The following is a 15,640-nucleotide window of genomic DNA, read 5'->3' on the forward strand; positions in this document are numbered from 1 at the left end:
AGTTTTCTATTTTAATATATTTTGAAATGTAATTTATTCCTGTGATGCAAAGTTGAATTTTCAGCATCATTACTCCAGTCTTCAGTGTCACATGATCCTTCAGAAATCATTCTAATATGCTGATTTATTATCAATGATGGAAACTGTTAATATTTTTTGGAACCTGTGATATTTTTTTTCAGGATTACAATGTTACAAAACATTTCTGTTTCAAATAAATATTTTTTTCTGAATTGTCATGTGACAATGAAATCTGCCTGCAATAATGTCTGCTGAATTTTTTTCCAATCACATTTACGTTATAATTAAATTTTGTTTAATTCTATTTTAAAATATTAAAATAGAAAACTTTTTATTTCTAATCATTAAAAAAAATTATAATATTTCACAATATTGATAATTTTACTGTATTTTAGCCTTTTTTCATAGACTTAAAAAAAAATTACCGATCACAAACATTTGAATGGTAGCGTGTACTTTTTTAAACTTCCACAGCTGAACACATTTAAGCATCTAGCAATGGCATAGCAACTAAAAACGTAAATAGTGTCAGTTTTGATTTCATGTCGACTTCAAGTACTTGAGCAGCATGATTAACTGAAATAAAAACCAAGTTAAAAATATAAAAAATACTCTAAGAAAGTCTGTGAAAACTCCTCAGCACAATAGCCCCTGGCTGATTTAAGCAATAGTGTTTGTTAAACTTAATAACCCTGATGGTTAAAGGGGTCATAGGATGCCCATTTTCCACAAGTTGGGCTGGTTGTGTACACACACTGCCAACACACATTTCAGTTCAAACAACTTGTAAAAGTGCATGTAGCATCCTATGACCCCTTTAAGAAAAGCACCCCAAATCTAGTATTCTTTGACAAAACCAGCACTCATCAGTCACAACCAAGTTACTTTTAAAAGTAATGCATTACAATATTGCGTTACTTCCTAAAAAGTAACTACTTGTGTTACTTAGTTACTTTTTATGGAAAGTAATGAGTTACGTTACTTTTGCGTTACTTGATCTCATCTTTCTCATTTGTGTTATTTAACAATTAATTATTGCAGGCTTGTGTCATATTCTGAATTTGCTTTTCACTGTTTTTATTCATTTTGAGGAATACTGAATCTGTTTTTGTGCGAGTGAGATGAGTAAATGCATGTTCACATTCAGCCTAGAATACAGTAAGCATCATATTTACACAGCACACACAACGCCTCTGCACTTACTCCTGATTTCTCTCAACATGAGGACAGGACAGCTGTCAGTCAATACATGAGAAAACAAAGTAACAGATAGTACAGTCAAGCATTCAGCAGTACAGCACAGCATAGAGAACTGCAATATCTCATTACTCGATGAGTTGAACACTGTTCAAGAGAAGTGAAATCATAGACGTTTCCTCAGGCGAATAAAAACTACTCCTGAATCATATTTCATAACCGTTTCTGAACAGCTCAAATGGCTTCTTTAGAACTACATTCAATTATATCCTTTCACAAGAGCTTAAGAGGTAGAAATAATGAATTTCACAGCAATCAGGAACCAGGAAGACATTCTCTTATGTTATGATATTACTTTACTAAGCATATGAAAGAACAATTTTCAACTAGCAGACAATAAAACAGGCTAATAAAATCCTATCAGCCTTTGAAGAACTAATTAATATCTAGAGCAGTGTTTCCCAACCGGGGTGCCGTCTGTCGAGAGCAGGGGTGCCGTGCAAAAAATCCTTTTTTAATATTTTTAAATAGCTAAAATGTTCAAACAAGCATCTATTATATAATATCTAGGGATGCACCGATACCACTTTTTCCAGTACTCGCCCGATACCGATACTTTTATTTTTGGTACTTGCCGATACCGAGTACCGATACCGATATTTTTATTGCATTTGTACATTTTTTTAATTTTGGGTATAGAAACCAAAAGGGTATGTATAATGTTAGTTGGTTAACTTCATTTATCAAATAGATACAGTCAAACCAAAATTTATTCAGACACCTTCAACATTTCTCACATTATCACAGTTTATTCGCTATAGTTTAGAAAATGGTAATAAAATATGACAAGAACTCAGAGTTACACTGTGTCAGAACAAATTCATCTTGATAATGTTAGATAATTTTGATAGAAAGGTATGTAATAGATTACAATCAACCAAAATAATTCAGACAGCTGTTAGTATGACAGTATTTACACAAATATGAATACTTTGTCGGGCAACCCTTAGCCTTAATGACAGCCTGCAGTCTCCCGGGCATGCTGTCATCCAGCTTCATGCAAACCTCAAATTCAGTTTTTTTCCCAAACTCGGTCTGAATAATTTTTGGACCCAAATTTGTATCAATTTTACTGGTAGTCCACTGTATGAAGAATTTTTGGGTATGATTTGTCACAGTTTACTTTATTTTGCTATCCTCACTTACATAAATGAACTATAGTGTCCTGCACCCACTAGTAAAAAAAATATAAATAATATTAAAAATATCTGTATGACATTATATTCTGCAGTTCTTCCCTGTTGTACCGAATATCTATACTTTTCAAATTATCATATCGAAGTTAGAATTTCAAATATTGTGACAAAATAAATTTTGTAGTGTGCCACAAGTTTGTTAAAATTTCCAAAGGGTGCCACGACTAATAAAAGGTTGGGAAACACTGATCTAGAGTATGCCAACACCCTAGCAACCACCTAGCAACCTCATACAGCATGCTTAAAATTGTCCAAACACAAAAAGACAAAACATTTATAATGTTACAAATAATTTCTATTTCAAATAAATAATGATTTCTGAAGGATCATATGACTGAAAACTGGAGTATAGGGCTGCTGAAAATAATTTTTTTCCCATCACATTTACATCCCAATTACATTTTATTATATTTTGTTTAATTTTAATTATATATAGAAAACTTTTTTTTTAATTTCATATTTTTTTGTAATAAAATTTCACAGTATTACTAATTTTACTGTATTTCAGCCTTTTTTGAGCCTTTTTTATTTTTATTTTTATTGAACCTTTTGTGTTGCTGGGTACAACAAAATAGCAACAAAATGACTGTAAAACAACCATATTTCTTAGTGAATAATTATGGCAATTTGCATGTAAACAACTGAAGAGGTTGTATTTAATAATAATAATACTAATAATAATGGACTAATAAACAAAAGTACTCTATTATGAATAAATTGAAAATATTTGGAAAGGTTTTTAACTTTTATATTTATTTATTTTATATTATAAGTGTTATTATATATTAAACAAATAATGATGCTGACCTTTGTACCACTCACTTTCTTAAGAAAATGTAAACACATAGTATCTTTATGAACTTAATTTCATTAAATACCTCTAAAGCCCACATTCAGATGCTGAATGTTTTATTAAACCATTCTGTGAATGTACATAAACCAGAGAAATCCCACACATGCACAGATATTTTCTCTCCTTTTCCTGATGTAAACAACTGCATGAACATGCAATAAGACCCAAGTGAATCTTAATCTGTAGCCCAATAGATTCAACCAGTAGTTCACATGAAAATATGAAAACCAAACAAAGAAAAATATTCAAATCATTCTACGTCATTGCAAATTTTCTATTTTTGTTTCAAACATTTTGGAGTTTCAAACTTTTTTTGCCTTGCATACGAAAGTAAAAATCCAAACCTACAGGGCTTTGCAAATCATTTACATGAAGATCGGAGCAGAGAAACTTCCTTGTCTGTCCCCAAAACTTTTCACATGGAATCGAATGCAAATTCAGCCTCTAAACCATAATTAGTGGTGCTCACTAAACTCAACTATAGCGCATACTTAGGGTTTGATCAAATCCAGTGCATCCTTAGCTTAAAGAATTGGCTATGTGTCATTAAGATTGTGATTATTTTGCTGTGATTACATTGGTGCTCATGTCTTCAGAATATTGCGAATGATGCAATTCTGATCATAATTACAGTATAACCATTATCACAGTAAAATATGTGGTGGTTTTAATTGCACTATAGGCAAGTACACAATTTAATCGCATTTCTGTCACTCAGAAGCAGGAACTATTTAGCATTTTTGAAGCAGCAAATAAAAACAGCAGCAACAAACAAGTCAACTGCATTTGAATTGAGCATGTTGCTGTGTACAAAATGGCTGAAAATCATCACAAAAATTACTCCTCATTGATGTCAATTTTCACTCTAATTAAATTTATTATATCAATAGAATAAACTGACACTAAATTGTGACTGAATGAGCTGTGTTCAGATAACAGCTTTCAATAGACAGACAAAAGTACTTAAAGGGTTAGTTCACCCAAAAATGAAAATTCTGTCATTAATTACTCCCCTTCGTGTTGTTCCAAATCCGTAAGACCTTCGTTCATCTTCGGAACACAATTTAAGATATTTTTTATTAAATCTGAGGGCTCTCTGACCCTCCCATAGACAGCAAGGTAACTACCACGTTCAAGGTCCAGAAAAGTACCAAGATGTTCGACAAAGTAGTCCGTGTGACATCAGTGGTTCAACTGTAAAGTTACGAAGCTACGAGAATACTTTTTTGCGCACGCGCGTTCGCGACAGTATCATGACGTGAGCGTGTGGCGGCGCTGATCCAGATCCGGCGTAATGACGTCATCACGCCGGATCTGGGTCAGCGCCGGCGCCGCCACACGCTCGCATATATAGTACTGTCGTGAACGCGCATCCACAAGTAAAGCAGTAGAGACGAAAATGTGGAATAAAGTCGTTATTTTTGTTTTCTTTGCGCAAAAAAGTATAAATGGAAATATTTAGTCAGATTTTTAACTTATAGGTTTTATATATATATATATATATAGAGAGAGAGAGAGAGAGAGAGAGAATTTTTATTTTAATTGAAAAAAATGTATTGCTGGGTACAAGAAAATAGCAACAAAACGGCTGTAAAACAACTAGATTTCTTAGTAAATAATCAAAATAATGGCAAGGATCATGTAAAAACAACTTTTTTTACATCAACAACAACAAACAACGTTTGCCCATGTCATGTAGGCATCTGAATAATAATATAACGATAATTTAATTTGGATTAATTGTGCAGTAAATAGACATATATTGGTGTACATGTAATCAATGCCAATGTTTGTATGATCTGTTGCTCAAATGCAGTCGATAGGTGTTGTTTGAAAATGCCATAGGCCTGACTCAAGGACAAGTGTCAAGTAAGAATAAACACATCTATATACACACACCCAGAACAAAGCAGCATCTACTGCGATGACATCCCTCTATGCCGTCATAAGACACCAATGGGAAATTCCAACATGACACAATCAATGGAAACAAAGGCCCTGCCCTGAAGAGCAACATCAGCTAAACAAGGTTTCTCGTACCCTCACCTATGAGCGGATTATGCTTGCTGTCACTAAAAAAATCATGCAATTCTCTATAGGTAATATTACAAGCTAGATTTGTTGACTTTTAGCAAGTCTGATGCATGCGAGTTGTGCTTATACAAGTCTGGGCTGCATTTCCCAAAAGCATCGTAAGCCAAAGTACATCGTAAGATCGATTGCCACCAATGGTCTCTACGATCAACTTTTCTCACGATGCTTTAGAGAAACGCAGCTCTGGACATTTACAGTTCTTGCAGTTCTCTTATTAAGACACAATGCTTGTGAAGTTTGGCAATTCCAGATACTATTTTTCTTCCCTCAGAACTTCCAACAAACATAAAAACATCCATTGAGCAAATTACGTGCATTTGTCTTTAGATTAGGTTAGGATGACAGTATGTAGGTTGTATATTTTACTGATACATGCATCTGAAACTGTGACTGAGAGGAAAACTAATGCTAACAGATGAGATCTGCTTTGAACAAACAGGTAAGTGTATATCTCACTGTTAAGAGCCCTTCAAAACAACATCAGGCACTGATAAAACATCTACAAAAACATAACTAAGTTTTAGTGATTTATATTTTGATTGCAAATAATTGCATGATATATGGATTTGAACAGCTTTGAATGAAGACAGGTGTCGTTGGCCCCCATAAAGTAGGAGCAACTAGCAGGGATTAACTGCTAAACCAGCTAGTACTGCTAACCAGCTAGTAACCCCCTACATGCTGCTGCGCATTAAACTACTGAAAGCCAAAAGGGCCACAATCGTTAAGTGTTTTCAAATAGTGTTTACTGCCAGCTGAGATTAGTGGGGCCCTTTTAGTTTTTGTTTCATTAAAATTCAAATATTTACTTTATAAAAATGACTTATTTTCTTACTTTAAATTCTGATTGCATGAGCCGTGTTCGAAATGCAGATAAATGTACACCTGTGATTGCACATTATAAATAAGGTGCCAAGTTGCTACATTGCTTTTCAGATTTCAGTTAGGCTAATAGACAAAATTATTCAGATTTTGTTTTATTAATGAATAATATCTTGAATATAATTAATGAATAATAATATTTAATAATGAATATTATTAATGAAAAGTTTATAAAAGTTATATACATTTTTTACTTTTATAATTATATACTTTATAATACATATTAGATTAGGTTAGGATGACAGCATGTAGGTTGTATATTTTACTAATACATGCATCTGAAACTGTGACTGAGAGGAAAACTAATGCTAACAGATGAGATCTGCTTTGAACAAACAGGTAAGTGTATATCTCACTGTTAAGAGCCCTTCAAAACAACATCAGGCACTGATAAAACATCTACAAAAACATAACTAAGTTTTAGTGATTTATATTTTGATTGCAAATAATTGTATGATATATGGATTTGAACAGCTGTGAATGAAGACAGGTGTCGTTTGCCCCCATAATGTAGGAGCAACTAGCAGGGATTAACTGCTAAACCAGCTAGTACTGCTAACCAGCTAGTAACCCCCTACATGCTGCTGCGCATTAAACTACTGAAAGCCAAAAGGGCCACAATCGTTAAGTGTTTTCAAATAGTGTTTACTGCCAGCTGAGATTAGTGGGGCCCTTTTAGTTTTTGTTTCATTAAAATTCAAATATTTACTTTATAAAAATGACTTATTTTCTTACTTTAAATTCTGATTGCATGAGCCGTGTTCGAAATGCAGATAAATGTACACCTGTGATTGCACATTATAAATAAGGTGCCAAGTTGCTACATTGCTTTTCAGATTTCAGTTAGGCTAATAGACAAAATTATTCAGATTTTGTTTTATTAATGAATAATATCTTGAATATAATTAATGAATAATAATATTTAATAACATTATTTTATTTTATATTATACATTTTTAAATATTATTTCTAATATATTTAATATTATTTTATAGAATATAGAATTAAGAATGTACCTTGGACCATACACATAAATACACTGATTATTATTAATAAATGTAGATATTTCAACATCTTTTTTACTTTTATATTTTTATATTAAGATTAAGAAATTTAAGAGAGTTTTAGACTCTGTTTTACCTCATAAGAACACCCCTAAACATGAGGTAAAATCACTGTAATTTAAAGTCTCCTGTGGCTTATTGTTTTTTATTAGAGTAAAACATATCACAATATTCATAAATAAATCATTTCGCAATATTTAAATTACTGCCATTGGTCTCACCTCATCAGATTGAGTTTCTGGCTCCAGCAGGTCCTCTGGTTTGGACTCCTCAAATAAATATGTTTGCTTTCTGCTTTCTGTCGAGTTCTGTGGACTGGAAGCTTCAGGTTCAAATCCGGTCAGATCATGCGCATATACCTGATCTCCGCATGGTTCTTGGGATCCAGGATCACTGGTCTTTGGTTCTGGGTGTAGACTGTGGTCAGGAGCAGCAGGAGGTTCTCTGGATGGAGACGGTGTCGAGGAACGTCTCGCCCCGGTTCCCCATCTTCGGGGTTTCACTGAAAAGTCATCATAAATCACTTCAGTGAGCCGAGGCGAGACGTCAGCAGCCTGGACGGTGGAGACGAGAGTCTGTGACGCCGCCGGTCCCTCCGCGTCAAACGATATTAAATCATAACTCGTAGGAACTTCCTCTCGTAATCTCTCTGCTGCTTTACATGTTTCCATCTCCATCTCATTTTCTCGTTCTTGTCTCAATCTGTCCTCCTCTTTCTGTCTCTCCAACTCCTGAATTCTTTGTCTCTCCTCTTCCATCGCTTTTTCTTTCTTTAGTCTCTCTCTTTCTCGTTCCTGTCTCAGTCTTTCTTCTTCTCTCTGTCTCTCCTCTTCCATTCGTTTTCTTTCTTCAATTTCTCTCTCTTTCTGTAGTCTCTCTTTTTCTCGCTCCTGTCTCAGTTTTTCCTCTGTTCTCTGTCTCTCCGTCTCCTGAATTCTTCTCCGCTCTTCTTCTTTCCTTATTCTTTCCAGTTCTTGTTCTTTTCTCAGTCTTTCCTCCGCTTGTTTCTGTCTCTCCATCTCTTGAATTCTTTGTTTCTCTTCTTTCATCTCTTTTTCTTTCCTTATACGTTCCAATTCTTGTTCTTGTCTCAATCTTTCCTCCTCTTTTTGTCTGTCCATCTCCTGAATTCTCTGCTTTTCTTCCATCTTTTTTTCTTTCCTTATTCTCTCTAATTCTCGCTCTTTTCTCAGTCTTTCCTCCTCTTTCTGTCTCTCCATCTCTTGAATTCTTTGTTTCTCTTCTTCCATCTCTTTTTCTTTCCTTATTCGTTCCAATTCTCGTTCCTGTCTCAATCTTTCCTCTTGTTTCTGTCTCTCCATCTCTTGAATTCTTTGTTTCTCTTCTTCCATCTCTTTTTCTTTCCTTATTCTCTCTAATTCTCGCTCTTTTCTCAATCTTTCTTCCTCTCTTTGTCTCTCCATCTCCTGAATTCTTCTCCGCTCTTCTTCCATCTCTTTTTCCTTCTGTAGCCTCTCTTTTTCTTGTTCCTGTCTCAATCTTTCCTCCTCTTTCTGTCTCTCTTCTTCCATTCGTTTTCTTTCCTCCATTTCTTTCTCTTTCTTTAGTTTCTCCAGTCTTTCCTCTTCTCTCAGTCTCTCTTTATCTTCTTGAATCCTTCTCTTCTCCTCTTCGATCTGTCTCTCCCTCTCTTTTTCAGCTTGTCTCCTCCTCTCCTCCTCTTTTATTTCTTCTTCAATTCTTCTCATTCGTTCTTCTTCTTGCTTTCTCCTTTCCTCCATCTGTCTTTGCTTTTCCTCTTCCTGTTTTCTCTCTTGTTCCTCCTCTTTCTGTCTCTCTATTTCTCTTGCCTCCCTCTCCTCTTCCAAAAGTCTTTCCCTTTCCCGCTGTTGTCTTTCTTTCTCTAACTGCTCATCTTTTCTCTGTTTTTCTTCTTCTTCCCTTCTCTTCTTCTCCGCATCTAGGCTCATCCCAACAGGAATGGCAACATCGTCTTCCTCTTCTTCTACATTCTCCACACTAGCAGCAGAGTTCTTGATTTCTGTCGTACTTGCTGGTTTGTCACCAGGCACCTTTTCTGTTGTTGCAGGTTTTTCAGAAGATCTCTCATTCGGTGGCTCATCTGAGGTGCTCTGTGTCTTCTCGGATGGTGGACTGCAAACATAAGAGTTTGGAAATATGTTACAGATAAACGTTAATTGCGAAACACGATTCTAAAGAAAAAACGTTTATGTTAGGCTACTAAATAAATGAAAGGAAAGAACATTTTGTCATTTCTGACAAAAATGTTCTTTGCTTCAGACTATTTTAAAAACATATTAAACTGAAACATTTGTTCTTGAATGATTCAGGTTTTTTTTGAACGAATCCGTTAAATGAATGGCTCATTGACTCGCTTGCTTGTTTCATTCTTGAATGAACAAGAATGAATCACTTATAAAAAAAAGTCACCTGTCATGATGTTTGTGAAGCTGTTTCATACATAAACATGACAACTGGTCCTTCTGGATCAGCGGTGGTGTTTAAACTTGATTTGATCACCCGTGTGATTGTTGGCTACGTGTCAAATGGTTAAGAGTCATAACAGACATAGCTGAAATGTTTTCAAATACAACTGAGTGGGTGTTTGGATCTTTATGCAATACATAAAAACTGAACAGCAAGATCAATTAATGTAAAATCGACAGTTCTAGTTCTGTCAGTTGAGCCCTGGTATCTGTTTATGTACACAGAGTATGCTTTGTGCATAAGAAACACAAGTATTGAAGGTCAAAATGAAAAGAAAGGCTTCACTAACCTTTTTGGAGCACCAGTGGATGGCAAGCGAGTCCTTGGTGCGTCCAAGCTCAGATTCTGGATTCTCTGTTTAATGTCAACAGACATTTCGGCTTGTGGACTGTCTCTTTTGTTGAAGGTGTCCCTGTGCTGAGCTGCTGTAGATCGATCGAAGAGAAGGCTGATCCGTCTCTTAATGCTGCCTCCGCTGACGTCCTCGTCTCCCGTCTCTCCTTCCTCCATCAGAGGCTTTGAAGACCTGGACTCAGAAGGAGAATGCGGTGGCCAATCTTTCTCCGTCTTGCTGGTTTCAGCATCTCTCTTCACCTCTTTCTCTGGTTGAGACGGTGACTCGAACTTGGAGGTCAGCTCCACGGAGAGACGATTTCGAGGCGGCCAGCATCTTGAAGACATTTTGACGTCCGCTTCAGTCTTGGCTGCTTCTCCTTGGACCTTCTGGCTCAGGATCTTTTGATCCGGAGAACCCAAGGATTTTGCTCTGCTCCTGGGCTGAACGTCCTTCACATCTTCAGCGGTCACACCAGGCTTTGAGTTTGGACCGGTTTGGTTATTAGAACCAGGAGTCTTCATGGGTTCTGGTTTAGCCTTAGCCATTAAGTCAGGTTTTGTGCTGAGTGGGACGGGTTTAGGATCTGCACTTTGGTTAGAGCCATTTACTGTGCCGTTTGAGCCTGATTTTAGGGATTCTGATGGTTTTGAACCACCAGTACCAGGTTTTGTGATATCAAAAAGCACTTCAGAAGAGGCGGCTCGATTGAGCTCTCTGCTAAAGTTGGTTTTCGGGGCCTGGATCGGGCGGACGGTGGCGTTCCTTTGCAGGACAAATGGTTTGGGCATGAGGTGGGGTTTTGGGCCAAATGCTGGCTTCCCCGTGTCTCCAGGGAGTGCAGAGGCTGAAACTGAAGGTTTGTCTGGGTTAATGAGCGATTGGCCCATTTCCCTTGTGGTCGCCTCCACCCATGCAGCCATGGCTACACACTGCACCTGGATGGGAAAACAAAAGAGAAACACCCCTGTGGGATCTCAGTGGTATTAACATACATCTTTGGGACATTATTATAAACAGAGATTGACGTGTTTGAAAATACCATGACAAAAATAAAATACAAATAAAATAAAAAAATAAATGCATGAATAAATTCAAAATATAAAATAATAAAAAATGCAAATAATATAAAATAAATTGAAGATATAGTCTCTTTTTATCAACTTTTGATCACTTGTTGAATTGAGAAACTGAAAAGAAACCATGTAGAAATGACAGTGTTTACAGTGTATATGTCAGTTTAATCGCACGCAAATGTGTCTGCAAAGGAAAAAAACCCCACTGTGATTAGATTTTTCAAACTTGTAAATAAAACAACAGGAGTATGTTTTACAAGAAAATATTTCAGCATTTTTTTAATAATATATTCCACCATTTTTTTTTCAATGCAATTAAGCATTATCATTTAGTTAAATGCATAAGTAACTGTCACACATTTAAAAACTCACCTCTTCTGCAGAGCAAGGGGTTTTGGGGAACATTCAAAGAGGTCTATATCTTATTTGAAATAAAGCTAAAATAAAATGTTTAGATGAAAAATTGAGTTTATATTAAAAAAACAAAAATTAGACATGTTGCTTTGGTAACTAACTGAAATAAATAAGTTTAAGTAAATAAATAAATATTTTGATATTTGAACAAAAATCACATAAATTACGGAAACAAACAAAAATTAAAATGAAAACATAAAATATAAAAATAAATTAAAAATATTAATTAACACAATAATAGTATTTCAACTTTTAAAAGCCTCAAAAAAGAATTATGCACTGGCATTTATTTATTTATTTATTAAAAATACAAATAATTTCAGTCAATACATGGCTCTGTTTGAATCCCTGTCAATGGAGAAAGATTTGCCTTTGTATAACAGCAGGGGTTTATGGGGCTTGCTAAATATTTGGTAGTATTAGCTTTGATAGTATTAGCCCATAATTCATAAATGGATGCACACTTTGAAAATCCAATGGAAATACCATCCTGACACTTTGGCACACTATTACGCACTATGACTTGGGACATTTGAAAATTTTAGGCAAGTGTGTGTAGCAGGGCAGTCATGAAAATCTGAGGTTAAATATCAGTCATATTAGATACAAGAACAGCTTGTTAATGATTAGATAGAGTTCTTAGTTCCTTTGTTTGGCACTCTTCAAATTAAATGGCATTGCATTGAAGTTTCTTTTCTCCTAAAGCAACCTAAAAAATGGCCACACATTGTGCTGATCACTTCAGTGGCTAGCAAGACAACAAGCCCAGAGCTATGAGGAAACCTCTGAGCATCAATATGAATGCAGTACAAGTGAGATAACGAAAGTGTTATGTAATATCCGTGAAGTAGTCAAAGGTTTTTGGATGGTTTAATCAATGTGCATTCTGGAAAGATTTGTTCGAATGTTCTAAGTCAGCTGTTCTGATTTAGATCACTCATTTAGTGGACAATTTTAGGCATCATAGAACATTTTCGCTTTCAGTACGGACAGAAAAAGAGGTTAGGACTAGGGATGGGCGTATCGATCCGAAGTATCGATATATCGATACTGACGCGAGTATCGAAAGTATCGATACTCAAACCAAAAATATCGATACTAAGGTGCATTTTATTTACCAGTGGTTTTGTTTATTTAACAAAAATAATAATAATAATAATATTGATTATTTCAAAGGGTTACTAATGACACATCATTTGTATATTTTCATGTCTGGGAAAAATTTGGGATTAAACGGGCTAAAATGCGTTTTCAACATAAAGTTAAGTGGTTTTCATTACCCATTTTACTCTTAGTAATTTAATAATTTAATACATTTCATAACTGAAAAGTTTAGTGCAGAAGTATCGAATCGGTATCGATATCGACGATACTGCCTTGAAAAATATCGGTATCGTATCGAAAACAAAATAAGGGGTATCGCCCATCCCTAGTTAGGACCTGCTTAGGACTTTAGTTGAACACAGTGGTTTGTGTGGTTAATTTTAGAAGTTTGCCCCTATTTGTTAGCTGCTGTAACTACAACGTTACATGGGCTTGTTTCTCCATTGAAGGCCATTCAAAAGATCTTCTAATCAGAATATCTAAACATGCTTAACATAAAATTAATTTACCTGAGAAACAAAATTGTGTAAGATGTTTTCAGAGAATATATCCTGAATACCATTTATATTTGATCTCTCTATTGGTAAATCGTTTTTTTTAAGCATGAACCTCAAGTTATACTGTAGATGCATGTTTAAAATAAGAAATAAAACTAGGCTATTTGCCAAAATGGGATAAAAAAATTAAGAAATTTCATTCACAATATAAAATAATATCTTATTAATAAATAAATAAATAAATCTATTTAATATAAAATAAATGTAAATCAAGATATATGCTCTGAAAATCATATTATATCATGCAAATGTGCTTAAAATTTGCTCAAGTAAATCAACATTTTGTGTTAAGCCTGTTAAACAAGGCAAAACGTGCATTTAGAACATTAATTTTTAAGTGTAAATAGAAGAAAAAGTCATTATATTATAGTACATTTTTTCATCAATGACACATTGAAACTTCCTAATGAAGCAGGTTCGGCATGTGCCAAAGGAAATGCTATGTACGTTAATGGAAATCTTTATATTAGACGTTTTCAGAGAATATATCCTGAATACCATTTATATTTGATCTCTCTATTGGTAAATCGTTTTTTTTAGTTATACAAGTTATACTGTAGATGCATGTTTAAAATAAGAAATAAAACTAGGCTATTTGCCAAAATGGGATAAAAAAATTAAGAAATTTCATTCACAATATAAAATAATATCTTATTAATAAATAAATAAATAAATCTATTTAATATAAAATAAATGTAAATCAAGATATATGCTCTGAAAATCATATTATATCATGCAAATGTGCTTAAAATTTGCTCAAGTAAATCAACATTTTGTGTTAAGCCTGTTAAACAAGGCAAAACGTGCATTTAGAACATTAATTTTTAAGTGTAAATAGAAGAAAAAGTCATTATATTATAGTACATTTTTTCATCAATGACACATTGAAACTTCCTAATGAAGCAGGTTCGGCATGTGCCAAAGGAAATGCTATGTACGTTAATGGAAATCTTTATATTAGACCTTTTTGGTAGAGACAGATTGAATGAATCAATGACCACGTCAAAGCAGCCATAAACACATAAAAACAGTGCTCTCTGGGAAAGACACAAAAAGCCAGTCCAGTTGGTTGAGCTCTCTGAGGCCATGTTACTCTGGTTGGGCTAGATTTTTAAGTTTTTCCATCCAACTAGAGTTACTCAAACAAGAAACGACTAGACGTTTCTCTGCAGGCTATTTATACACACCCTGCATGACCCACGATAAATGACCAGCATCACTTTCACCCAATGTTTGACTCTGATATCAGCAGTCTGCATGCACACAAACACCGTCACATGGAGAAATCACTCATTTGCAACAAGTCATGCACTAGCCTGAAATGAACTGAAGCAATCCAAATGTTGACATTTCGAAACGGTCGTCCATGTTCTCTTATCATCATGCAAAACTCACAGTGCAAAACAAGTTAGAGCACGGCTTGTTGTGAGTGTTTAGGAAGAAATCCCTTCCTCAGACTGCATGCAAAGTTAGGCAAAGTTGAGTTATCTTAGCGTACTTTCTGACTTCCATTGGCCACAAACAGAAAATCCTTCAAGCAAAGACAATGAAACATTATCCACAGGAGAAAAAAATGCTCACTTCTCATATTTTGGCTTGGCGTAAATCTGTCTTCGTTCAACAAACCGGTCCAACAGCAAACCAGTATTGTCAGATGAGATATATAGATGGACAAAATGTGTTATACTCAAAATATATCACAATGATGAAGCCAGCAGTTATCAGACAATCCCTTATCAGTATTTATCGGAGTTGCCGCCAAAGCATTTTCTATGCAAGATATTGAAAATTATAGCTGCTAATTACCCGAGAAACCTCAGAACAAAAAATGTCCATCGTTTTAAATAAACTAGATTATTAAAAATGCATAATGTCTTTCTCTGCTCCAATCTGAGATCCAATCATTTTGACCTGGGATGGTCAAAGGACAGAGTTAATGTTCAAAGTAAGTGAGTTCGCAGCATGTAACCTAAGCAGATCTGCAGACCTTACACTCACCAGGAACATATGCAAATTATTATACACAAATTTACCTGATGAGATTATAACATGGATAGGGCGTGTCTGGAGAGGAGCAATATAACCTCCTTTTGTTCATCAGTCAGGTGTATTTCTGTCATGCTTCTCTGAATTTACATTTAGTTAGAAACTTTACCAATAACCAACGACATTATATAATTAATTAGTTAATCAATTAAATGCAAATATCAATAAATAGAATCAAACTTATTCATATATTTTCAAATATATTCATATATTAATGTAAACGAGCTATATAAGTTAAGCATTATATTCGGTTATCTACTATTAGGGCTGGCT

The 15,640-nt window shown here is 34.8% G+C and overlaps 1 protein-coding gene across 1 annotated transcript in view; it reads right to left on the reverse strand.

Moving 5' to 3' along the window:
- The window catches only part of LOC107748068 (trichohyalin-like), a 30,367-nt gene that overhangs the window by 14,248 nt on the left and 479 nt on the right, over positions 1-15,640 (reverse strand). Inside the window, exons 2-3 of the mRNA XM_016562724.1 lie at positions 10,126-11,108; positions 7,589-9,482 (exon numbers count right to left, since the gene is read on the reverse strand). Coding sequence (XP_016418210.1) covers positions 7,589-9,482; positions 10,126-11,093 — 2,862 coding nt within the window. The 5' untranslated portion in view covers positions 11,094-11,108. The remainder of the gene's footprint in view (positions 1-7,588; positions 9,483-10,125; positions 11,109-15,640) is intronic.

The sequence above is a fragment of the Sinocyclocheilus rhinocerous genome, unplaced genomic scaffold, assembly GCF_001515625.1.
Source record: "Sinocyclocheilus rhinocerous isolate Xijiao unplaced genomic scaffold, SAMN03320098_v1.1 scaffold2063, whole genome shotgun sequence".
Classification (NCBI taxonomy): domain Eukaryota; kingdom Metazoa; phylum Chordata; class Actinopteri; order Cypriniformes; family Cyprinidae; genus Sinocyclocheilus; species Sinocyclocheilus rhinocerous.